This window comes from Puntigrus tetrazona, chromosome 10, assembly GCF_018831695.1.
Source record: "Puntigrus tetrazona isolate hp1 chromosome 10, ASM1883169v1, whole genome shotgun sequence".
NCBI lineage: Eukaryota > Metazoa > Chordata > Actinopteri > Cypriniformes > Cyprinidae > Puntigrus > Puntigrus tetrazona.
Genome location: NC_056708.1, coordinates 1,660,895 through 1,687,504, shown reverse-complemented (window position 1 = coordinate 1,687,504; position 26,610 = coordinate 1,660,895). Strand labels below are relative to the sequence as shown.

The window sequence follows — 26,610 nt, the reverse complement described above, 5'->3', positions numbered from 1 at the left end:
CTAAAACTGAGTGAAAAGCCCAGAAAGAAAAGAAAATAGACCGTATTAATATTACAGAGTTGCTTTTATTTATGGTAGTTTGTTTCTCGACTTTATTTAACCATTTAATTACCCATAATCCTTGTTTTGTACGTTCTAGAATAAATTTATATCAGGCACATATGTTGAACAGGCACATATTTGTAACATATCTAGCGCATACAGTATGAAGCATATCTGATAAGTGCTTACTATTGAAGAGAACATTTACGCTACACTAGCACAGATCATTTCCATAACAGGAATATATAGGAAAGACAGCAGGATTAGATCCACTACATTCATATGTCTACAACATATATATATATATATATGGAGTAACTAGATTGACATTTTAGCTTCATCATCAAATAATTGTTGACATACATAGTAAAAACACTATAAACACAAATTTAGCATCCAAATACCTTAAGTTGACATAATACTGTACTGGATAAAGAACATTTTGCATTGCACATAAGACAAGTGTAGTTGCATTATAATCAAGACAAAAAAGACGGCGTCAGAGTTTACATATTGGCATAATTTGCTAATCCTTACCTCAAAGTGCATCGAGACATGAAACAAGATGGTCAATCATACAATTTAATTTAAAGGATTGTAAACACAATGACTTATTCAAGTCACGCATAAGAGAGATATCCATTAGCATTCCCATTTATCCAAATGGCAGTTGCTGAGCTGGCGCAAGACCTCTGGAAGTAACTTTGAACATGGACACATTTTTTTCTGATCAAATTGTTTGAGCCTTGAATGCCATGTGACTACCATTGCAAAATTACATTGAAACATGCTGACAACACTGATTGGCTGATGGCACCACAAGAACACACACAGTCCCAAGCCCTTCACAAGCGACTATCCTGAGTGACGCAAAAGGCAGCAGCCTGGGGGAGATACAAATATTTGAAGCTTAAAGAGCTCTCCAAAAAGTTACTTGGCAAATATAAGGATATCAGAAAACAGCTTGTTTTAAATAGAACAAATAAAAATGGCACTTTATGTCAGAAAGTTGGTAACTCTGCCAACAATGGCTAACAGAACCATCCTAATCACCCAAACCTTGGCTCATTGGTTTAATCTGTCCAAAACATCAACTTCTTGTTCAATGAATGCCATGCGTTTGGGTCAGGACTTCCTGCTTGTCCCAAAAAACGGAAGACACAGAAGAAGCGCTTGTTTGGAAACAGCAAATCGGTTTGGTGCTACAAGTGGCTCAAAAACGATACTTCATCTTTAAGCAGAGTCAGTAGAGTCAAAAGAACCAGTAATGACAAAGTTGGTGCTGCCGGGAAGGGAACTCCCAGACTGGACTGCTTGTTGCCTGAGGTCATTGCAGATCAGGACTAGCTGATTACTCTGGGCCTCAGACAAGGAGCTGCAACTCTGGTAAACGCTGAAATTGGTCTTTCTCCCTGGAATGTTGCCTTTCTCACACATGGTCTTCACCATTTTTGCTAATTTGTTCTTTCCCAGAGCTTGGCAGTTGTACCAGTGCAGGGCAGCGAGGTTGACCACGGGCTTGATGGACAGATAAAAGGGAGCATCTTCAAAGAGCATTGCTTGAGGTCTGCGCTGAGCATATTCCTTGTAGTCCTGCACAGGGCAGGTTTGGGGAGCATGCGGTGTAGCGTAGATGCGGCACTCGGTTGTGGACCTTCGGTTTCTGGCATTAGGGTCACTAAAATCCTGATAGGTCCACTCCAGACATTCTAGTCCTGTTTCTGTGGTGAGCAAGTGCACGTCACCCCATTTGAGTGTTGAGCTATGGAAGCCTGTACAGTGGCCAAAAGCCTTGGTGTTGTTGAGCCACACTAGGTTAAGCAAACCCTCAGGGTTGAAGCGACTCAGAAGCCCCCGTTTTCTTAGGAGCAACTCATCAGCAAGGGTCAGCTTCATTGACTTGTGGGGTTTGTTGCCTTTGCCTTTGAACTTAAGCTCCAGCTGCTTTTGCTTGAGGGCATCCTGGGACCGCTGGAACTCCCGGTCTCTTGTAATGCTGTAGGCGTAGTGATGCTCTTTCAGATAACGCTCCAGGCCACACTGGTAGTTGGCCAGGCTGTTGGGCTCATACTCCGAGCCATCCCTTTGGCGTGCATCCACAAAGAAGGAGGCCAAGTAGATGTCCAACTCTTGGCAGGGGATAAAGTATATCTCTCTGGTCTCGGTTGGATACTTAGAAACCAGGAATTCCCGAAAGTTGCGAAGAGCTGTTTGGGTGCTGCGAATGGTCTTCTCATTCTGTTCTCTGTATGCTCTCTCATCCATGTCTGCTGAAAGGGAAGAAGGTAGTGTTTTCATATGTCCAGAACATAATGCCACAGAAAACAAAATGGACTTCATTCAGGGTAGACTGCATATTTAGTTGACATGACTGTAAATGTGTTTCTATCTGTCAGTAAAAGATTCACATACAGATTAACACTGGTTTAAACCATCCCTAGTCTTCAATTACCCCTAACTCTGCACCCTAAACCAGGGCTGTCCAAACTCTGTCCTGCAGGACACCAGCCCTCCAGGACTGAGTTTGGACAGCCCTGCCCTAAACAAACTTATCTTAATCTACTCATCAGCTCATTGGTAACGACTCCAAGATCTGAAATGGGTGTGTCAGATAATGTTGTGGGCACTCTAGCACCAGGGTTGGGGACCAAGGGTCTAAGGCAGGGATCCTCAAATCTTGCCCTGAAGGTCCAATTCACTGCAGAGTTTAGCTCTAACCCTAATCAAACACACCTGAGCCTGCTAATGTCTGCCAGTGTCTTCAGGGTCATTAGAAAAATCACAGTTAGGGGGGGTTTTATCATGATTAGTACTAAACTCTGCAGAGCATTGGACCTCCAAGGCAAGATTTGAGGAACCTTGGTCTAAGGTAACCATCAAGAGCTTTTCGTCCATAAGATGTTTTTGGAAATACATCCTGGTACAAGACACAATCTATTGAATAGACTTTACTTCATATTTCTCCATTCACGCTTTTATTTTCACAATATTAAATATAAGGGGACTATCTTGGCTAAGCTCTATTATTTCAGCAAACAGATTCTATTGAGTCACTGTCCAATCTTTAGGTAAAGATTTCTCATTTCTGATTCTATAGTGGTTTATTGCAGACTAAGTGATTTATTGTCAACATACCGGCAAATTACCTTTTATAACAAAATACCCAAGCGTCAAAGAGGTTTGACATTGTGATATTCTGTTTATTACTCACAGTAACAGTCATTGAACCCACTGGTTCATACAATGTAGTGTAACATCATTACGCACTTATTTTTCACAGTCTGCACCTCGCCAATCTTAAATGACACTAATCTGGTATTCGGAGAAGAAGAGGAGTCGTGTCAAAGTGTACAAACATATGCTGTAGTTTGTACACTTTGTGATAGTAGTGAGCATGCAATCGTACAGTTATTAATATCAGTTTTACCTATTTACCTAATGTTTAACACTGATGTAAATACTGGTCAGGCAAAATGATACTGATACAAGGCATACAAAACAATTATTTGATTTCATTAAAAAGCCATATTGACCAAGAACAACACAACAACTGATTGAAAGTTTCCAACAAATGTGCGGCCATACATCGCTCACTTTGTGATAGATCATGGCTAAGGACAAGAGAGATCAAGGCCGAAATGTGACGAGAAATACAAGTGTTCTTTTAGAGTGGTCACATGTCCACTGTAAATCAGACAAGGTAAATATGTTATTTGCTGACGATTGGTAGAAGCTCCCCCTTAGCTTTCATGCTTTTAATCTTGGCTTTGATGCTGTCGTCCATGGCCTGTCGGCATCTGATTGCGTAGTGGGCCAACGTTTCCTCCTTCTCGTCCCATGGAGGCAGAGCATGGAAGACTTCAGGAGCCGCCAAGCTTAGTTCTGCAATGGCTGCTGTTCTCGAAATGGTGTTGCGGTCGACGCCAACTCTATCAAAAGCCACTTTCATGGATACGCTACGTCGAAACTCTTGCAGTGCCGCCATATATCGTGCAATCACGCCTACGACGTTTTTCACTGAAAAAAAAGTTACATGATTCTTTAGTGAAACTCAAAGTTTTACTTGAATACAAATCAAATTCTAGCATAATTGTTCATTAACGAGTTGTAGTTCAAATGTAGCAAATACAAGTTTATCTATTGAGCCCATCTAAGATAGCTAGACTTTGAATCCAAATCCCAGTCGTTGTTACTTACTTCGCACCCTCGTGTTCTCGCCGTCCCTGTTTCTCTTTGATGAAATCTTGATGGTCCTCTGCCTGTCCAGTGGATGCAACTCCACCTCCTCAAAAGAGTCGAAGAGGGCTGGTGAGTCAAACGCGGCGCCCTCTTCAGGAATGGAGGTTATAATCTGATGTGAGCTTCCTGCCTCCATTTGACTTGATGAAAGTGTCCTCCTTTTATCTACCAATCGGAGAAAACAAGACAATCCTTATCCAAATTACAACCTGCTTTTCCGATCTCCACGCTTCCCTTCATATCATTAAAAACAGGTATTATGCAGAAATGGATCATGATGGGTTTGTAAGGCATAGTCACCTGGCCGTAGCTGGTCTTGCAGGAAGTCACAGATGAGCTCCGCCTTCTTGGTGAGTTCCTGTTGCAGAAGCTCTTTGTCTTGCTTCAGGCTGCTGATGGTTTCACCCATCAACTCATTTTTGCTTCTCTCAGCCTGCAGTAGTGCTTTCAGTCTCTCTATTTCATACACAGCTGGAGAAACTGTTTGAAATAGAAACAGAGCTTTACCTCAGGAGTTCCCACTAGCTCTAAAAAGATTTAACTAAATGTAGTTTTTGTGTGCTAATCTGAAATTTGATAAGACATACATGGCTGGCGGTGAACATTTAGGCCTGCCATTTGATTTAAAAGTTAATTGAATGAATTTCAAGATATGTTGATTTATTAGGCAAATTAATCACCATTAACTACATATTGTATATCTACAGCAAAGTTATCCCTTATTTATACAGGACTTTCTTTAAATCCGTCTGCAGTTTCTGCAAATTTGTATTGCATATTTTTTTAAGCTCTACATGCTTAGTTTGAATAATGTAAAAAAAAAAAAGAAAGTATATTTTTAACTCAAATGCATCTTATTCTTACCTGGATTCAAAATATCTTTTCAGTGTAGTAAAAATATGCAACTTCTTTTTTCATTAAAGTTTATTCTGATTGACTGCCATGTAAAATATTCCAATGTGGTCCATTTATCATTGCTTTTGTTGTTAGTTTTTGTTACTCCCCCAGAGATTTCTTTGCCCTTGTTTCAGGTTGGTTTAAATTTAGATCTTCTTTAAAGTGCTCATTTAAATGCTTTTCCTTTTAGTGCGGTTATTTTTGCTATTTCTACCAAGACCTATTCAAATGCATTGATTTTGTGATTACATTAAAAAGCATAATTGGACCATGCAACCACCTCAAAGTAATGCCACTAAATCACCGATACGGTCTAAAAGTGAAAATGAAATAAAAGAATTGCATTGTATTAAGAAGCAGTCACTACCTTATAATATAAGATGCCATATGCGAAAAGCAGATTATTACAGCAACTGATTCAAAGGCAAAAACGGATCAGGGACAACGTTTGGTCATTGATTTTATTGTAATGCATCAGAAAATGACAAATAAGACCACTTTAGACACACCAGGATGATGGAGTATTTACACACTTGAAAATAAAAATCAGGTTTTGTATAAGTGCTAAAATAAGGGTAGGTTCAGCATCAGCGTGTAGGTACAAAACAAGACACTTTTAAAACCGTCGTAACAATTATGAAAAGACTCTTTCATAACCATAATAAATGCTAATGTCGTTTTTTTTCCTTTACATTAAACACTTACGGGCAACATGATATACCTACCAAATGCCAGTTCTTTTTAAAAGAAACGTAATACTTGATTGTAAAAAGTGATCTGACTTACTGAGCCTTCCGATGTTTTAAAGGCTACCGCCGTCCATTAAACTCCATCAGATGCTGTAAATGTGTGAGCCCTTGAGTGATGTTTTCACTGCACCTCACAGTAAGAAATTCAGAAATATCATGAATTGTTTATACTGAATAACCACATTTTTGGCAGTAATTTAATGCTGTTAAATGCTGATTGGCCTACATGACCTCACTTAAGTAAAAATGACAAATGTAATACAGAAGAGTGCTTATAAATATCGAAAATCTAAATTTTTCTGTCAATTTGGTGTGATGCTGAGCAATGAAACAAATCCTTTCATGGAGAAAAAAAAGTAAGATAAAATACAGTTTAAGGTGGTTTTGATATAGTGATAATTCACATTTTTATATTTAAAGATATTAGAGATGAGTAAAAACCATCAAAATGATTTGACAAAACTCAAAATATCTCGTCTTGATTGTTACAATGCTATATGACTAACATGATTAAGCACTAGACTAATCTAAAGGTTTAAATGGTTATAAACAGGTTTGTGTTGACTGAACGAGTTAATAGTCAGTAACTATCACAGTATAGATATGTTGGTTTTGTTGAAATGAACGGAATGGAAACAGTTCATGTGTCATTCATCTCTTAGTGCCGTAGCTAAACTGAAGTCAGTCTGAATCGTTCATGTCCAAGACACCGACCGGCCAGAACAGTGTTTCTTTTATAATAATAATAATAATAATAATAGCATTTTTCTGTGAATGGAAATTTTTGGGATCAGCAGTTACATATAGGAAGGGTCATTTTTGCCTGAAGATTGTTCGTCACAAAAAATAAAGGACTCTTGAGAAGTTTCTTGCTTCTTTTTCTGACCGATTCGAAGCCTGCATTTATTAATACAGGCCTTCTTCAGCTTAGATGATTCCACAGGTGTCCATCCGTCTATAGTGGAACAACGCAGAACATATGCTGCAAAGAGAAAAATTTTTTAATTAAAAATATTTTAGATAAAAAACGCTAAATTTAAAAACACTGTCAAGTCACATGATTGGTCTTTAAAATATAAAAAATATTCACAAAATGTAAAATGAATGCATTATTAATGCATTGTTTCCTCCTGCTCAAATTAAAATCAGACACTATTGAAACATTACTTTAGGATTAAAGTCGTACCAGTTCTGTGAATCAGTGAATTGATTCAAACTTTGACTTGATTCGTTTGGATCATCACTCAAAAATATTTTTAAAGCTTCAATAAAAATACGTAAACAGTATTGTTCGTTGCTATGGTTCAATATTACATTATTATTATTATTATTATTATTATTATATCAGCACAATTAAATACAGAAATATTTAGAGATGAATATTTAATACATATTTATATATATATATATATATATATATATATATATATATATATATACTTAATACACACACACATTTGCTTATAATAATGAACCTAATAAGGAACAACTGTTATCATTAACGTTATCAATAAATACCGTAATGTATTTTTCATCGTTATTAGTTAATACATGAATATTAACAAATGACACCTCATTATAAAGTGTTGCATATACATATATATGCTGATTTCTTATTATTGACAATGAAACCGATAAGAATGTTTTCGTGGAAAGTATAACAGGCTTCTTTGATGGATCTTTCTTTAAAAAGAACTCAATCATTCAGAGGCCTCAGTGAAAGCCGGCTCTCCCGTTTCCAATACTCACACATAATCCCATCCACTCTTCTTCTGTCCAAGATCTTTTTCCCGTCGGGGACTTTCCCCCTCTTCCCGAAAGCGACGGCCCCGTTCAGATCCTCCTCGCTGAAGAAGTGCTCAAACAGCAGGTGGAAGAGTCTCATGCTGTCCTGCCGGGACTCCTGCAGCATGGAGGCCAGTTTGTAGTGAGGCAGGTAGAGTCCGCTCCCCGGGAACAGCTCCTGCTCTCCCAGCCGGGCCGGGCTGGACAGGGGCATCTGCGTCCGCTCGTGAAACACCAGGATTCGATCGATGACCGTCTGAAGGTTTTGTAGAGTTATAGTATCTGCATAAATCACGAGACACACATCAAAACCGGTTTCCCCGCTGACGTAACTGAGTTATATAGCGGAGGTATCAGACTAGCTCACCTATGCTTGTTATAAACTCTTCCAGGTGTTTTCTCTCTTCAAAATACCTCTCACTGTTTGGACTGAGATCTGACGGGCAGAACTGCTCTTCTGAGCCGTGCGCAGCTGGGATGAGATGCTCTGCAATACATCAAACGAGCGTTTTAGGAGATTTAATAGAAGAGACCAACTCTTCCGTCCAGACCAATCGGCCGACTGCAGAAACCAAGTGCACAGCATACTTCGGAGCAAACGCTCTTCCCGCACAACGTCGCAGGACTGGTCTGTATTGCGGTTCATACAACTGGCGAGTCCACAGACAATAAAGCCGTTTTCGTCAGAGAAATTTTATTTTATTTGCCATGATGCAAAGTTTCCTCCAAATTCATTTGCCTCATGCAAATTCATCCATTTATGAAAATAAATACAGAGGAGAAGTTGCACAGCTGCAGCGTTAGTGTCACAAAACCTGTCAATTTAATCACGAGCAAAAACATTAGTGACGTTAATTAAAATAATTACAAATAAGCTCATTTTCCTGCCAAATATTAACACTTTTTGTTCAAAAAAAAAAAAAAAAAAAAAAAGTGTTACCAATCTGCATAAAATAAAACCAGAACAAAAACACTATTATAATTTCAAATTAATTTTTTATAAAGTTTTTTTTTTTTTTTAATTGCAGCAACAAGAATGTGTTTTTTTTGGTATGTCATTGAACAATGAGTCAAAAATGTTTCAAGAATTAAAAATACGAAAAAAACACAACTTACACACTGCTTCTGAAACATTTTCTTTCATGAAGTATTTGGATCAGGCTCAACTGATTTTGAATACAAAAAAAAAAAAACATATGAACATTTTTGGACTCTGTGTTCAAGGACCTTGACGCCTTTTTTTTTTTCTTACAAAAAAGTTGCATAAAAATTTCACACTGCAATAAAAAAATATAGTTTTCATTTGCATATTTAATTTTAGGTGAAGATAAGCGGGATAAGGTTATTGACAGGTTTTGTTGATATTTAGTAATTAATATAAAACTATATATTTAGAGCTTAACAAGTTCTTGCACAAAAAAAAAAACTAACCATGGAGGGCTTTCAAAATCACAGCATAATCCATCTTCTCATGTGAACCTGTAAACAGAATAAAATTATAGTTTGTCCACAATAAAGAGATATTAATATGATCATTCTAATGCATGCTTATGATTAAACACCATTAAACAACATTAAATCTACTGACATCCATTTCCTCTCAATAAAGAGAGAAAGTGTCGAGAAAACTCACCTGTTATTTTCGTTCGGTATATTTGGAGTTAAAGCAATAAGAGCCTCATCCATTTCCATCTTGACTGAAATGTCAAATATCCCCAGAGTCTCTTGGGAAAACAGCTTTATGCCTTATTGCAGAACGGGAGAGGACGCCATCTCATTAACTAGCTTAGCGAGACTAAATAACTGCCTGCGTGAATTTATCCACAATCACATGAAGATAGAGTTGCTCACTTCCCAGGTTTTTTAACATTAAAAATAAGGCACAAATCCAGGTTGAATAAACCACAATGTAAAAAATAGTTTTTTTTGTTTACCTGGCCCTCTCTCGTCACAACTATAATGCAAAAAAAAAAGAAAAGTAATTGCACAGCAAATACGAGCAAGCCTTTGTTTCACCCGTCTTAAGGTGCAGGATGATCTTTAATACGCTTAATTAAAACGAGGGAAGCTTTTGCATTACTTTATTATCAAATCAAACATTTTTAACAAAAAAAGATTGGAAATAATACTTATTCCCAATTTTTTTTTAAAAAATGGTAACACTATTTTACGGTTACACCCATTATTTGTTTATTAGCATGCATATTACTACAATATTAGCCACTTATTAGTGCTGATTAAGCACATATATAAATTCCTTGTTCTACATCCCTAATCCTACACAACAACTACATACTGACTATTAATAAGCAGCACGTTAATTTATTGAGGGAAAAGTCGTAGTTAAAAGTGTTACGTCTTCTAAAGTGTTAGCAAAAAATGACATGCATTGATGTTACAGACGACCTAAACCAGTTTCAGTTCTGACCAATGAAAATGATCCTATCGGTCACGATATAAACGTTCGATTTTAAACACTTAAAGAGACGCTTGCGATAAAATTGTGATAAATCCGTTTTAGTAAATGTGATATTTCTTCCCTGTTTTTTTTTTTTTTTTCACTGGGAGAAACAATATTTTGAATAGTTTGAAGCCGAGATGTATTTCTTACAAACGCACAGCTTTAAACTTCTCCGGATGTTAACCTCTGGTGTGGGTTATTGTAATGTTTTTATCAGCTCATTCTGACGGCACCCATTCACTTCAGAGCATCCATGCTACATTTCCCTAAATCTGATGAAGAAACTAACTAAGTATATATATATATATATATATATATATATATATATATATATATATATATATATATATATTCACGGGCCCATCGAAGAGTGCGTTTTCAGAGAATGTACATTTTTGGCAGAGAAATTCCTTTTAAAGAAAACTTTTAGACAAAAGCAAATGTTCAGTCTCAGCTCAAATCCTAGTTTTTTTTTTTTTTTTTGCCAGGTTTGTACACCCGGTCTGCTTCATGTCCATTGTGTGGTGCTGGGTTACACTTCTGAGGTCCAATAAATCTCATTTATGGTCTTGACTAGAGGTCATAAATATAATTAAAAAGATCAATACGAGGCGGCGCTCCACCTACGACCCGAACGCTCACACAAACGCATGCAGAACATACTAACCTTCTGTATTTGCTTGCTATTTCTGTGTACTGCAAGTACATCGTTAAGTGTGGATTTTTTTTTTGTTTTGTTCAGGCTATTCGAGATGTTTTCAGTTGAAATGATTTGATTTGCATTCAGTGTGTGATTGCTGTTAGGCACAAAAGCGCCTCGCGTGATTAAATAATAATTATGCAGAAGCATTCGATTGGCATTCGGCCGCGTTCAAAGCAAGCTGAACGTACATTTCATCCAGTGTGTGCTATGCCTCCGAATGATTGATTGAGAGATGTTGGGCGTTCATTTATACGGTTATTTATAGCTCCTTCATGTTCACTTTGAGAACACTAAATGGTTTTGTGTTCGTTTCAAGAAAACAAAGGCTCAGCACACAATAAGAATAAAACCGATTCACATAATAGGTGCTCTAACAAATAATATATATCATTGCATTAGATAACAAAATATCAATCCAAGCCTCACTATCTTAAAATAAATAATGCACAACAGTGCCTTTCAAGCAAAACATAAAAAAGAAGATTATACACACACAAACACACACATATATATGTGTATATATACACACACACACACACAGTATATATCTGAGGTTTTAGGACAATGTTGATACACTTTTGATACATTTCTATTGTTCAACTGTTGTAGATTTTTATTTTTTTATTTTTGTGTCTTCAAGTCTTCTCATGCTTCTTTCATTTTATTAATCCAAAAAGGCTGAAATCTAAAATATTCATACCAAGAGTTAAAGCAAGAGTTGCCTCAGCAGTACTAAAATGACTAAAACTAAAATAAAGGTAAATTAAAACTAAATAGAAAAAAGTTTGACTAAACTGTCAACTAAAACAAGACAATTACATAAACATGACATGAAATAATAAAAAAAATAAAATAAACAATACCAAAATGGTTTTCCAAGTATTAAATGTAGCGATTAATTTTTTTCTTGGAAATACAAAAATAAAAAAATTTAAAAAAGAAGAAGAAAAAATATATAAATAAATGTAAAAAAAAAAATAAAATTATATATATATATATATATATATATATATATATATATATATATATATATATATATATATATATATATATATTTTTTTTTATAATTATATATATATTTTTTTTTATGAATAATTGTTGTAAATAAATTAACAGATGGGATGAGTCTGAGCACTGACAGGCTACCAAAAAAAAAAAGACCACGCTGGAATTATTTTCACGTGTGTGACATTGTGTTATCCAGTGCAATGATTTTCACCTCTCATCACAAACTCCAGAGAAGGCTCTTTACCTGCGTTGTCGGCTCGAGCTTCGGTATTAAGTGCTTGCGCTGCTAGAAGATCCATCTCGGGGTTCACACCCATGGAAGCCTCCCCGTAAGACAAAGACGACCTGGGGAACTCGTCCCTGTGCAGCACGCCCATAGCGTCGATCCGTCCCGCGTGCGGCAAGCTCGTCGCACTCTGACTGCAAGCCGGGTTCGAGTTCGCCTGCATTTTGTTCTGGGTCACGTGGAAAGGCGCTCGCAAGGGTTTGATCATAGAAGAAGGCGAGCTGTCCAGAGGCGACGAGGACACCGCCATAGAGTCCCCGTCTACCGAGGAAGGCTTCATGGAAGACCTGGACGGGGGTCTGTTCTGGACGTTGGGTTTGGGCGACTGCGCAACGCCTCCCGCCGAGCGGCTCCCGTCCGAGCTGCTGGGCATCTGAGGGTTGGCCACGCTGTAATAGTCTTCGCCTCGCTCTTGTTTGATTTTCTTCAACGCCAGGTCGGCGGCGTCCTCGGCCCCGCCGTCCTTTCCCGCTCTCTTCCTGGGCGTGATGTTCGAGGCGTGGTTGAAGTCGGAGTCGCCGTCTTCGTCGGTGGCCGAGGACTCGCAGACGATGTCGTACAGGTGGCTGTTGTACTCCTCGCCGTTGTCGTCCATCTCGGACGGTTCGCTGCAGTTGGAGATGTCGCAGGAGTCGTGGATCGGAGCCGAGTCGCCCTTGTTTTTGCCGAGGAAGCGCTCGGAGGTGTTCTGCATGACGGCCACCGCCTGGATCATGCTGTCCGTGTTGATGCTTCGGCTTTCTTGGTTGCGTTCCTTGTTTGCCTTCTTGCAGGTGGCGTTGAGGGGCCAGTGGTAGGCGTGCCCGGCGCTGCAGCCCCAGAGGGCCGTGAGGGACCCGTGAGAGCCCTCGTTCAGCATGTGCTTGAGGTTGGGGATCAAGGTGCAGATGGTTCCGTGGCTGTGGGCCCATTTGACCAGCTTAGCCAGGCTGTCCGAGGAAGTGTGCAAGCAGTCCTCCATGTTGAGCCGCCTCCCCTGAGAGGACAGAAAGCATTCGTTTTTCAATGCAGTGTTGGTTTTTTCGTGCGTGATGTACAGTTAGCTCAAAAGTTTACACCCCCCACTTTCAGTATCTGCAAAACGAGGATGTCTCTCCAGGACCGAACTCGCTTATCCCTGACGTATGTGAACCTGGGCCAGTCATGGAGATTTGCACAACATCGGAAAGCTGAACAAATAAGCTGTTGATGTATGGTTCGGTAGGATAGGACTATATTTGGCCGAGATACAACAATTAAAAAAATCTGAAGGTTCAAACTAAGCTCTTACGAAGTTGAAGTTTTCATATATTTACTTTGCTAAATATCTTTATGGAACATGATCTGTACTTAACATCCTAATGATTGATTTTTCAATACAAATATACCCCACTGGTCCAAAGTCACATATATTCTGCAAGAAGAAATTATATTGATAGTCCACTTTTTAACGATCTGCTACAGGAAGTAACTCCTCAACTACATGTCAACTAGCAGCCATCAGAGTACTAGTGGAATAACAGTTGAACTTATTAAAAATGAGCTCGTTCAAAAGTTTACACCCCCCACAAAAGGTTTAGGTTTTTTTTTTAATAGTTGTTTTTGATTTCGTTCTTTGTCCTGAACAGTTAAACTGGCTTCTTCAGAAAAATCCTTTGGTTCTCCAGTTAAAAATAACTGCACGATTTTGACACCCATCTTTTCACACTTTTGGTGCAGATTCTGAACTGGTGCAGAACTGTAGGCCTGCTTGGTCAACAACCACATTTTTTTTTTTTAAACATTAAGAAAACGGATGAGATTCATTTTTTCATTTCGTGACAACGTTACAGAAAATGGTGATTTAAAATGGAAGTATTTATGTTTTTTGAATCAACTAATTTAAATTGTTAGGATGATAACAGGAGGAGATATTAAAGGGAAAAACAAACGTATTTTAAAACCATAGATTGTGACGTCGGTCCACCCACTTTAGTGCCATGAGCTTATGGTGCAATAAAATGATTCATCGTTAATTTTTCAATACAAATGGTTTTTGCACATAATACTCGGCACAAATGGGCTGAAAGCAATTTTACTTCTATAATGTTTACAGTAACATTATTAAGATGCATTTACAATAAAGAGTTTATATCTGCATGTTAATAATTAACAGCAAATAAAAGCATTTTCATCCAATAAATTACTATATTTCTATTAGTGTGACTGGGTAAAATATAAATTATGAATTATATTAGCTGTCATCTTTCTTAGAAAATAAGACACTTTATAAGGCATTTGCATGAGTACATCAACATTATATTAATATTATAACAATGTAGTATATATATATATATATATATATATATATATATATATATATATTTTTTTTTTTTTATTTATTTTTTTACATTATATAACTATTCAAATACTATACTTCCTATACATTTATCTCAGTGTGATTAGCTACTCCTTTAGAATAAACTACTCGTATCATGGTATAGCTTGATAAAACGCATTAATTCCTAAAAAAGTTTTTTTGTTTTGTTTTTGTTTATGCATAGGATAAACTTTAACTCCACCTTAAAGGGCAGCTGCAACTCTCAAGTGTATTTCATCACGTAACATTTTAAAAATACAAATAAAGGACAGGCGTTTGAGCAGACTGGAGAAGTGTTTCATTGCATGGGACATGATATTATGATACAGGAGTTATGATATAATAATGATATTACTAGTACTAAATTAAGCATGAATTGTTCACAACGGCATCTTAAGACGCATTTCATTTTATGTAAACAATACAAGCAAATAATATTATTAGAATGATCTTTATTAAATAAAAAAGCTAAAGTGGACTCTTATAAACACACATCATTCAGTAGATGCTAATACTTATAGCATCAGTGTTATCGCCTGATTTTTTAAAACAAAGTAACGTTACTGGGAGACATTTAACGTTACATCCGTGCTTAATAATTACCACAGTAATTTACACTGCATTCTGAAGCACTTCCGTAAATGTCACGGCATCGCCGTCGCTCAAGTTTAAAGCAAAACATGGAAATAAAGTACTTTTATTATTACTTTTTTATCAGCGGAACCTGAAGACACACCCCTATCCCCAACAACTACACGCCATCACCGCCCACAGCCATTGTTTTACTACATTAGCGTTGTTCTCGTCAGTTACGCGACAGATAAAGCGCCGATGTCTGCTTCTCTCAAAAACAACACGACTCCGAAACCCGAGCGAGCTCCCGACGCGCGGCGCGTTTCGGCCCCTCAGAGTCGCGTTAATAACGCGCTCGGTAAAACAACAACAACAAAAAAAAACGTTACGACCGGCGTCCCTGCAGACGGCTGCGTCGGTTTTGACACAAAGCTGCGAGTCTGGTGATCTGCATCAACACAAAGAGCCCCAAAAGCATCCTGTACCTTCATGAGGGAGAATCAACTCCGATGTCCGCTCACGCGCGCTGCTCGCTGCCTCTTTGTTCGATATCGAGCATCGTTTGTCAATGCAAGCTCCTCATTTGTCCGCCGTTCTTCTATATTTGACAGTATTTTATACAAAAGCCATTAATTTTGCTTTTAATGGACGTGCAGCGGGAACTTCCGCTATCGCCGGAAGTACGTGTCTGAGATACGCGATATGGCAATGTGCATGTTTGAAATTCATATTTAATTTATTACACAAGCATGCATGACAGAACAGAACATTTCCGTCCAATATGCGTTTGTACGTGCCATTATAGCCTAGACTTGTGGCGAAAAAGAGGTTTATATCGGAATGTCAACCTAATGTGCCTAGAGACTATATAAAAAAGCACGTGTTAAAATACTTTTTTTTTTTTGCATTAGTTGCAAAGATGTTTTAATGATTTTTTTATGTTTTTGTTAGCAAAAGTCAGGCAAAGTGCATTTTTACTATATAGGATGGTACAATTTTAGAGCATCAAATGTTGACAAAAACTTTTTTTACAATAGAAGAAAAGCTTAGAAAGTTAAAGAACATGTACTTTAAAGATGACTTTTTCCTCTAACCAGTGGCTTTCTAAAATTATTTTCAAGAAGGAAAAAAATACAATTCATACGTTTTAGGAGTTAAACCTCCAACCCTTAAAGATACTATAATAAAACACAAACACACACAAATTACCAGAAGATTGTGAAAGCCTCTTTTGACATTTGAATGAGCTCTAATATTAATTTGGTTAATTGGTTAATCATGATATAATTAATATAGTAATAATGGTAGGTTGGTGAAAGCTATGGCTACCATGGTAAATGTTTAGAATTATGTTGCAGTATAATACTAATAAAGAAAGTAAAAAGGAAATGCATTTATTAAAATTAGTATCGACTGAACAAGTGGTTTAATGCAAACATTCAGAAAAGAGATCATGTACAAGTAAGGCAGGAGACGGTAGAGTGAGTGATCATATCACAGCTTAGACTTCATCATGGCCATCATCTTCTCCAGTTTGATGGCAAGCCCCATGTCTCCCTTAATCTTCAGCTTTCCAGACATGAAGGCCATAGTGGGCTTCAACGTCCCTATTGATAAAGAACATGGTTTTCATCAGTACTTCACCCTCTATGTTTGTCAGTAGTGTGTGAAAGCGCATCAGCCACACTTTTTTGTACCTCCGAACATCTTGATGAAATCTGAACTGTCCAGCGTCATGACGACGTCAGCGTTGACGGGTGGTTCTCCGCTGCCAGCACTTCCTGCATCATTCTTCAGATCGATGTACCAGACTCCGGCGTGCTCACCTGTCAATTACGCCAGGAAACATTCAGTAAACAGCTTCTGGAGAGCTGCTGTCCTGCAGAGTTCAACCCTGAACCCAATCAAACACTCCTGAAGCAGCTTCAGGTTACCTGATCATTACAGGCAGGTGTGCTGGAGCACGGATAGAGCTGAAGTCTGCAGGTCACGTGATTTGATATTTAATGTGTTATTTGGGGATGGGGCATATTCTATAAAACATTTCATTGGACAAATCTGAGATATACCTGTGAGCTTTCAATGTTTCAAAAGGATATTTGTGAAGAAGGAAGTTAAAACTGACATCATAAAAATTATAGGTGTTTCAAAGTCAGTAATGACTGTCTTATAAGTTTGACTCATAATTCATCACGAGCTTGTCAGTGAGGAATGACTCATGATTTGGGTTTTCCTCATAATTAACATCTCAGTGTTTATTTTGTGGCCTTATAATTCCGTTTTATGCCATAATTAGGATTTGTCATCATCATTAGAAAGTCAAACCAAACTTGTGATAATCTCATAATCTCAAAACGGACTTCATAATATGACCATGGATGTTTGCGTGGCATAATTCAAGTCTGCCATAATTTGATTTAACAAATAGTTTTTTTCCCTTATGTAACAGAAACAGGCTTCTATTCTAATACTTTTACGATTCAGTGGAACAAAAAAGACATTTTGAAGAGTGTTTCAGCTAGCAGACAATGACTTTAACTTAAATGTTTTAAATATATAAATACCTGATAAATCGAATCTGTACACTCCTTGTGTGGTTTTCACTATTTCTGGACCGAGAAGTCCTCTGATTATGTTGAACATGTCAGAAACGGGTCCCACGGCGGCAGAATCTGCACTGGCTTTTTCGCTTTTGAAAGCTGGACTGGCACCTGAAGGGAGAGTTCAAATAACTGAGACGTCCGCTGAAGCTTGCTTGGAAATGAATGCAGAACGGAAACGGATGAAATGTTCTGTTACGCCTCAACCCACCGTGCTCCTCCATCTGCCTGACTAGATCCTCTGGCTGTTGATCCAAGAAAAAGTCAGGAAGCAGTGGATGACCTAAATAAAAACAGAAATGTTTTACGTGCCGTGTTGACATTCACAGTTTTCTGTAATTCATCAGAAATGTCACATAAACAGAGTCTAAAATTACTTTGAAATGACTTTTATACACACCAAAGTCCTGAATAAATAAGAATATGTATTACTTTATCGTGAAATAATAATTTTGCGTAACCAACCTGGCTTAACAGCATAAACATCAAAGTCCTCAATGCCCTCCTTCCTGAGAATGTCCTCATCGATGACGAACTGTCCCGTGAAGCTGGTGGGTTGTTTAAAGATGGCGTAGGCTGCATCAGCCATGATCTCCACCTTCCTGCACTGTTTATCAATCCCAGAACCACCCAACATGTCCATGGCCGCTGTCTGGATGGCTGAAGGTGGATGAGGCAACAAGACTAACTCAGATATCGTTGTTGATTTTGATTAATATTCAATTATTCCACCTTGTTTTCAGCATGTTATACAATACATGTAGTTATAAGCCTTTAACATCAATCAAAGGTGTAGCGTGCAAATTCAAAACAAGGGAAAGTGTGCAGCATTTTAATCAGAGACCTAACAGAAGAACATCCTTTCAGCTTCTTGTTGTCAAATGCTTTCACTCAAAGCAAGACTGCATTCAAGGTATGCATTTATATTTCATCAGCTCTGCTTTTGCTTAGATTCAAACCCATGACCTTAGTGTTTAAGACATGCCAACTGCTTAAATTCAGGAAAATTACATTCATCTCTACAAAGACAAGTCATTATTGCTGAAACACTGTCAATTGGATTTAGCTCAGAAGCTAATATGTAATTTTTTTTTTTTTTATATAAATGATCAATTTGAATGGATAGAGTAGGCCTACAGGCCGTGTAGATTTGGATGTCATTGGCATAGAAATGATTTGATGCAAAATCTGTCCCTGAGGTAGAACGTAAATTATGAATAATAATGGACCAAGAATTGATCCCTGGGGGATACCTTTCTTCAGCAGTACAGAGAGACCAAAAGAGAGCAACACCGCAAACACCCACATCCAAAAGGTGGGAAATAAGCAAATCATGGGAGACTGTGCTAAGCTCAAGCAGGAGAAGTACAGAGAGAGAACTAGCGTTGCAAGAAAACAGTAGGTCATTCAATAACTTTAAATGTGCAAAAAGCAGATTGATAAGGATAAACTGGATTTTTTTTGCACATGGGAAAGACTGAAGCTGGGAGGCAACAGTGCTTTCCAAAAAACTAGCATTGAAATAGGGTGAGAATTGTATAAAACTGAGGGACTGAGGTTGGGTTTCTTGAGGACTGGGGTAACTGCGACAGAGACAAGAGATGTATTTATGAAGGCATTAGCGGAAGCGCCTTAGCATGGTTCAAACACTTATCTGACTGCCATCAGTTTCTAGCAGTAAATGAGGAGGTATCATATCGTTCACAAGTGAAAAATGGAGTAACCTCAAGGCTCAGTGCTAGGAATGTTACTTTTCATATTTTACATGCCAGCTCTGAGAGATATGGTTAGCTTTCACTTCTTTGCTGATGATACTCAGCTGATACACACCAAACTGAGAACCTAACAGAATGCCTAGTCGATATAAAACAACTGGATGACGAGTAATGCTAAATTATTAAAAAAAAATGGAGGTGCTAATTATCAGACCTAAAACCCCCACATGTGATAATCTAGAACACTTGATGGCTGCTCTGTTGAGTCTTCTTCATCAGTTAGAAACCTAGGTGTGCTTGATAGCAATCTTTCCTTTGAAAACCATGTTTCTTGCATCTAAATTGCGACAAATAAGTCCTTCACACAATATGACATAGCTGCTTTAAAACTGAACTGGAAAATAAGTGCTGGGCGTACTGGCCCTCAACTGAGCCTGGTTTTTCCCAAGGTTTTTCTTCTTCTTTCCATTCTGTCACGGATGGAGTTTTGATTCCTTGCTTAGTTGGGGATACATCATTTATAATGATTATTGCCAATTTGATTTCAGAGACTGTCTCTGCAAAAATTAAGTGTTTAATCTCGTCATTATACATTGCTATCACCCTATTTTGCTCTTTGATACTGTTCAGTGCTTTGGCACAAGCTGTATTGATTAAAACGCTATATAAAAAAAAGATCTGATTGATTGATTGAGGAACGGAGAAATGAGAGCAGGCTCAAGTCAGCAGGATGAAGAATTGGATTTCAAGATTAACTCAGAAAGAGAAGATGGATTAGTCAGAGATCAACAAGACAGAGACGGGCTAGAGAGATTCGTTTTAAAACTACACTTTATAGCCTCACCGGAAAAACTTTAGGGAACGGCAGCTGTCTTTTCTAAAATATACTTCAAATAGGAACAGAAAAAAGCTCATCTGAAGGTATAACGTTATGACACGGCAGATTGATTAGCTTGTTAATTGAATTAAATAATGCTTTTGGCCTTTTGCCTATTTTGGCACTGACAAACAGAACAAGAACAGATTTTTATTTTTTCAGATGTTCAAGAAAAGCTGCATCAAAGAGGGAGAAGATGTCTCAAAGAGTATAATGATTTAAATAATGATAAGGATAGAAGCCTCCAAGGTTTCATTAAAAATATCTTTGGTACTGTCTCAAAGATGAATGAAAGTTTAATGGGTTTGAAATGACACAAGGATGAGTAAATGACAGAATTAAAAATTTTTGGGGTGAACTATCACTTTAATATTCAACTAAGATGTTGCTTTGCTGAATTTTAGTAGATATGTATTACAGACTCGGCAATATCTACTTATGAATTAATGATCTCTAAATTGAATTATTCAATAACTGATGCAGGAAAGCCATTACCTGTCTTGGGCCATAAGGCATTAACGGCGATAGCTCCCCTGAACTCTTCAGCCATTCCAAGAACACACATGGACATGCCATACTTCGCCATGGTGTACGCTACACAGACACAGCGGAAAACAAGATCAGTGTCAGCATTTGTCATTATAGATGTTCATTGATAGTCTGAACCCAAAGCCCTCAAGCAGAGAATGTAAGAACGGACTCACCCGTGTGGTTTTTGAACCAGATGGGATTGAGGTTTAGAGGTGGGCTGAGGTTAAGTATGTGAGGGTTCTTGCTCTTCAGAAGATGTGGAATGCACAGTTTAGACCTGTAATGAAAACAGCGGCCACAGTTAGAAAAATAGTGTGGGTTTAAACACAGAAAATATTCATAATTCAATAATTCAAAATATTTCATGTTATTCTAAAGCAAAGGACATTGGACAAAAGCTGCGCATTTTGCAACTCTCCTTTGTCTGACAGACGCATTTCAGGTCTTGCCCTGCGTCCCGATGTACTTAAGGGGACAGATTTAGAGAATTTTGAGCCACACATTGATTAACCTTGAGCTTGCTTTTTTTAGTGTTCAGTGTTTCTAAATTTTTCATGTACATATTATAATGGGATTCTTTCATTTATATTTACATTTTATTTATTTAGCAGGCACTTTTTGTATTCTTTCACGTTGTAGACCACGGAATAACAACCGATTCACAGCCGAGATACAACATTTAAACCGTTCGTTGAGTCTTATTATATTGCTGATTTTTATATTCACCGACACAAACCTGTTTAGGCTACATTTTCGTTTCTCTGTGCCAACATATTATACTTGAATGCAGCTAAAATCTCAATAAATTGTGCATTTTACCGTTTCTGTTGTCCTTAAATAGGATGAATATGAAACACAACTTAGTAAAACTACATAACCAGGTAAGTCCACCCATGTGCTTACTATCCACCCTATCTGACCTAAATAGTATAGAAAATTTAGGATGACGGTAAGCACATTGGGACACAGACCTGGAGTATCTACGAATGAGCTGATGATCTGAAACAGGTGAATGATTTAGGAGACAAGGAAAACATGCAGCGTTAGGGGGCCTCCAGGACTGAGATTAGGAACCACTGCTCTAAAGAAACACTGTTACTCACGTCAGGTACGTTCCCCTGAGATTGATGCCCAGCATGAGGTCGACCTTCTTCATTGGAGTTTCCAGAGTTCCTGTTAAATTGATGGCGCTGGCATTGTTGACCAATATGTCGATCCCTGCCAACAGAGCCCCACAAGATTAAAGACAAATTAAAGCAAATTGCGAGACGTATGAAATGCTGTAACTCACCTCCAAATTTCTCCACAGCTTGTTCCACGGCGTCATTGATCTGCTTCTCGTCACGGACGTCTACGATACACGGCAGGGCTTTCCCTCCAGCAGCTTCAACTATCAAACAGACGTTAATCAGTCATAGACTTAATTTAGCAAATATTTAGCAATACATTACTTGCTCACCAGTGCACCGACTGCAACGAATGGATGCCGTCAAACAGCTGATTAAAATCATCCCCGATTGTCTCACAACTATGTTGTGAATAGAGGACTTTTATTGTGGTTGGAGGCAATGATGGTTGTTTTTTTACAAACATGTAGCTTTTTTTACTTCACAAGGTGTTAAATGGGGGACCTGTGGATTATTGTGATGTTTTAAGCACCAGTTTGGACTCTTATTACGACGGCACCCATTCACTGCATTGTTAAACAAGATATGCAATGCTACATTTCCCCAAATTCACCGAGCATTCGTTCTAAAACGGTCTGCATATTTTCACATGCAGTGTTCGAAAAAGTGTTTAATTTTCACAAAACAAGTTTGACACGACCTCTACTAAGCATGATCACGATGAAAGTAGCTATTAGAGGATTTGTTCTGTACTTTGTGTCCAAGAAGAGATGCACTTGGTGAACAATAGATAGCGGAATTTAAGATCGGTTGGTATTAACAGGCCAATAGTCATTAATCATTTTATTTTTGGCCTTGTGATAGTTGTTAACAGACCAGGCAAGGGGCGAAACGGTGTCCGAAATATAAGCAACGTCACGTGTCCATGGACCAACAACACAGACGGGTGGAGGAGAGTAATACTATGGCATACTACAGGCTTGCTGATACAAATCAATTTTCAAGCCAATGTTATAACCTCTAATGAAGAAAATATCAGTCATAAAAAACGATGACACTAAACAAATATTAAAAATACACTGTCTATGTCGTTTGAATGTTAAATTATTGCAATTTAAAAATACAAAACTTTAGGTGGGATTGATCGCGATTGGCAGAAATTTGATTTTTATATACTGACAGCACTAATAAATACATTACATGGAATCAACGGCACATTCCTTTACTGGCGCCTCTTCAGGATTATGGGTAATTTAGTTTATATAGAAACTCAATTGTTGAGGATTTTTTAATTAATTAGCTATAGATAAAAATAGTTTTCTCTGTAGTGTCCCATTATAAAGGTAAGTAAGCTCAACCGAGTCCCGCGCTCACTCTCTGCAGCAGCGGTGTAGATGGTTCCCGGGAGTTTGGGGTGAGGATCAGCGGTTTTGGCAGCGATGACCACATTGGCTCCGTCCCGAGCGGCTTTGAGAGCGATGGCCTTCCCGATACCTCGACTCGCTCCGGTAACGAAGACGGTATATCCCGCCAGCTTCCTGAAATGAACGCAGAATCGTATTATAATCCAATCCTAACCTGATCAATGCACTATACAAACAATATCGGACAGTCAAAACATAACTAATCAGAGATTGATACATTTATGGACATAACGATATTTTTAAAATCAAACTTGTTTTATTTACATTTTATTTTTTTAAATACGCATCGACTGAAATTAATCCGAGATTTTTGTTTTTTCTTAAATTGTTTCAATGCATGAATTCTGGGAATATCAGATATAAATGAAAACAAAATGTATGGCCATTATATATAGGTGTGTGTGTGTGTGTGGTTTACGGGGACACAAATGAGTTTAATTACATTGTTATGACAGTGTTATTGCAATTTGAAGGTGGTTCATGAATTTAAGAGGTAATTCAAAAGGTTTAAAAAACACACTAAATCGTGTTTTGTTGTTGTTGCAAATCTAAAAGTGCTCATTGTTTGCTGTTAGAGGTGGAGGTGGGGTTAGGTGTAGGCCAATAGCACACGCAGTTCTTACTGTATAAACACCATTATGCGTATAAAGTAAACCACAAACACCAACATGTGTGCGCGATATAAGTGAAATATTTTATTTTTGGTCATTTCCTAGTACTTGTCCTATGCGTCATCAATCGCATAGTTGTTTGCGCTGGCATTCCTTTAGCTGATGCCTGCTGGGAAAGCGGGGTAAAGGTCAAAAGTTATACAAAAAAATCATAAGCATACCCATAATAGATTTTAGTTAAATTGGCCACGTTGGCTGCAACGCTCCAGCCCTCTCAGGTCATTCAAAACACGGCTAACACTGCGCGCGAGTATTTATAAAACAAGTATTTTAATACCCGTGAAGAACAGCTTGATATATTAAAATGTATTCGCTTACATCACGAGCTAAGCATCAATGAGACAAACTCACCCCGTGTTCTGCAGCATTTTGGCTCCTGCGCCGTGTCCCGGAACGGAATGAACTGAAGGAGCAACGCGTGTAACATTAAACTCAACGAGAACCGAAGAAGCCAGGGACCTCCAGATGAGGGCGAAGGCTGTGCGTGTGCCCTTTACTCCAGTGACAGAATCCACCGAGCCATCGTTTACTCCACTTCCGGTGGAGCCGTGAACGCGCTACTGTTTTTAAAGGGACATTTTCTTTTAAATATGCTGCGATAGAGACACTCGGAGAACAACGAGAACATCGGAGAAGAGTACAGCAAAAACACAAACAAGGATAAGCGAGGATGAATAAGGCGCAGAATTTACGTATTTGGCTATCTTGGTGTAATATGATGCATGATATCACTTAACAGCATAAAAAGTGTTGTTTTATTAATAAGTCACTTTAAGTGATAAAGTTGTTTTTATATACCCTTTCAAGAAAGTAAATAATAAAAATAATAAAATGTAACAATTATACAAATGTTAGCATAAACAACGCTAAGAGTTTTTAGTCATAATATAGATTTAACAACATTTAGAATGTTTATAATAAAATAAAAAATAGAAAAATGTGTTTTTTTTTTTTTACATTATTACAGAACAGAACTTCTAACAAATATCAATGATTAATATCAGTAAGTAGCAAAAATTGCAATAATTTTCTTGCATATGAAAACTACACCGAGTTCGCTTTCTCTGTTCAGTTTTTTCCGTAGCGCCCTCTAGTTTGTTGGAGAGCTGTGTTTCTCCTAATAGACCTAGTTTCGATACGCGTCCAGCGATGGGAAGCTTACTTTACTTTAATGTAACAGGTTACAGATTACAAGCTACCCTATTCAAAATGTAATTAGTAGTGTAACGTTTTAATTATTGTATTGAAGTAATGTAACTTAATACATTTGATCCCTTTTACTGCTAATCATTTTTGAATCAGTTCAGGGTCAACCTTACAGTAGCACTTAACACTTATTGTCGGACTTTCAAAATCCTTCATTACTTAAATTGAGATTATAATAATTGATAATGCACATCTTTATTTTGCGATAACAATTGGCTGGATGCACTTTATCCTGCTTTATACACGGCTGCTTGCCACAAATAATTAAACATGAAACACTGATGTGAAATATTTTAACACAAAGCGTCCATATAGAAAGCAGTTTCTAGCAAGAGGCGAGGGATATGATGAACACATGCCACTTTTCGCAGCATAAATGCATAAATGATGAAGTACTACTTAATGAAACGATTTAAGTAGTACTCACTTAATCGTTTCTTTAAAGTCCCAGCAAGGATCAGGCTAATACGTCTCTTATTTTCTTTTTTGAGATCATTCTGAGGTGACCAAATGTAACAACATAGGATAGGAACAGGAATAAAATGTACTAGATTTGTGACCTTGTTTGGATATTTTACAGTCACCATGAGGAAACATGGAAGTCCTAATAAAAATGCAAACACAACATGTGTGTTTGTGTGAAAATTCAAATGCAACCCATTTATTCCAATGTAAAATTGTTTCTCAGTAGCTAATTACAGTTACATTTATTTTGTAATTAAACTACATGTAACTAGTAGCTGCCCAACTCTGTGTGTTTAGAGCGGCCTTCGATAGCAAACATAGGTCTTAGGTCCTTAAGTTGGTCGACTAGCGTGTCTAAAAAAGGGACTACAGATGAGTCCCATGTGGTATTCAACGGGATGCAGATCAAGCTTTTGTTTGACAAAGGTCTTCTTTATGTCTGATTCAAGGCTTTTGAACACCAGGAGGACAGAGACTTCCCGACCTGTCCAGGTCCTGAGGGAGCCGGGCAATCAGAGGGCAAACCATACGAGTGAAACACTGCCATTTGTGGAAACATGTTGGGCAGTCGAAAATCAGGTTTAGATGTCTGGAGCCCAGTGTTCCCGCGGTGTGACATTTCCAACATTGCTGTGGAAATTTGGTCTGGGAAATGACTTTGACATCACCGGATGCCCACAAGGGAAGCGCTGGGGGAGATCTTCTGCTGTAGACAGCTTTGAGCCGCTTCTGCAGTCCAGCAAGGAAATTATATTAATGAATCAGTCTTTTTGAACCAACATTCATTCACTAAAAAAGCATTTTGCCATCAACTTACTAAATCTGAGTGATCTCAAAGTATGTTACAAAAGCATGTATTTTGTAATCTGTAGTGAAATGCATTTTAAAATGAACCTCCACAACACCGGCAAAG

The 26,610-nt window shown here is 37.9% G+C and overlaps 2 protein-coding genes across 5 annotated transcripts; both read right to left on the bottom strand.

The window, feature by feature from the left end:
* Nucleotides 1–45: 45 nt before the first annotated feature.
* Nucleotides 46–16,315, bottom strand: LOC122352371 (uncharacterized protein KIAA1958). Of its 4 annotated transcripts, XM_043249786.1 has the most exons (6): nucleotides 15,567–16,315; nucleotides 12,129–13,146; nucleotides 9,144–9,191; nucleotides 8,080–8,199; nucleotides 7,677–7,994; nucleotides 5,097–6,909 (listed from the first exon to the last, which is right to left on the bottom strand). In XM_043249786.1, exons 1-6 carry the CDS (start codon nucleotides 15,570–15,572, stop codon nucleotides 6,725–6,727), a joined length of 1,695 nt encoding a protein of 564 aa, XP_043105721.1. In that variant the 5' UTR covers nucleotides 15,573–16,315; the 3' UTR covers nucleotides 5,097–6,724. The 4 variants fall into 4 exon arrangements, with proteins under 4 accessions (XP_043105718.1, XP_043105719.1, XP_043105720.1 ...); XM_043249785.1 differs by lacking the exons at nucleotides 5,097–6,909; nucleotides 7,677–7,994; nucleotides 8,080–8,199; nucleotides 9,144–9,191 and adding exons at nucleotides 3,222–4,059; nucleotides 4,240–4,446; nucleotides 4,582–4,761; XM_043249783.1 differs by lacking the exons at nucleotides 5,097–6,909; nucleotides 7,677–7,994; nucleotides 8,080–8,199; nucleotides 9,144–9,191 and adding an exon at nucleotides 46–2,312.
* A 144-nt stretch (nucleotides 16,316–16,459) lies between these two features.
* Nucleotides 16,460–24,554, bottom strand: LOC122352373 (hydroxysteroid dehydrogenase-like protein 2). The gene is made up of 11 exons (XM_043249787.1): nucleotides 24,378–24,554; nucleotides 23,306–23,469; nucleotides 22,096–22,194; nucleotides 21,908–22,022; nucleotides 20,978–21,081; nucleotides 20,769–20,867; nucleotides 18,147–18,341; nucleotides 17,893–17,964; nucleotides 17,646–17,792; nucleotides 16,779–16,907; nucleotides 16,460–16,688 (listed from the first exon to the last, which is right to left on the bottom strand). Exons 1-11 carry the CDS (start codon nucleotides 24,392–24,394, stop codon nucleotides 16,576–16,578), a joined length of 1,254 nt encoding a protein of 417 aa, XP_043105722.1. The 5' UTR covers nucleotides 24,395–24,554; the 3' UTR covers nucleotides 16,460–16,575.
* Nucleotides 24,555–26,610: the final 2,056 nt, after the last annotated feature.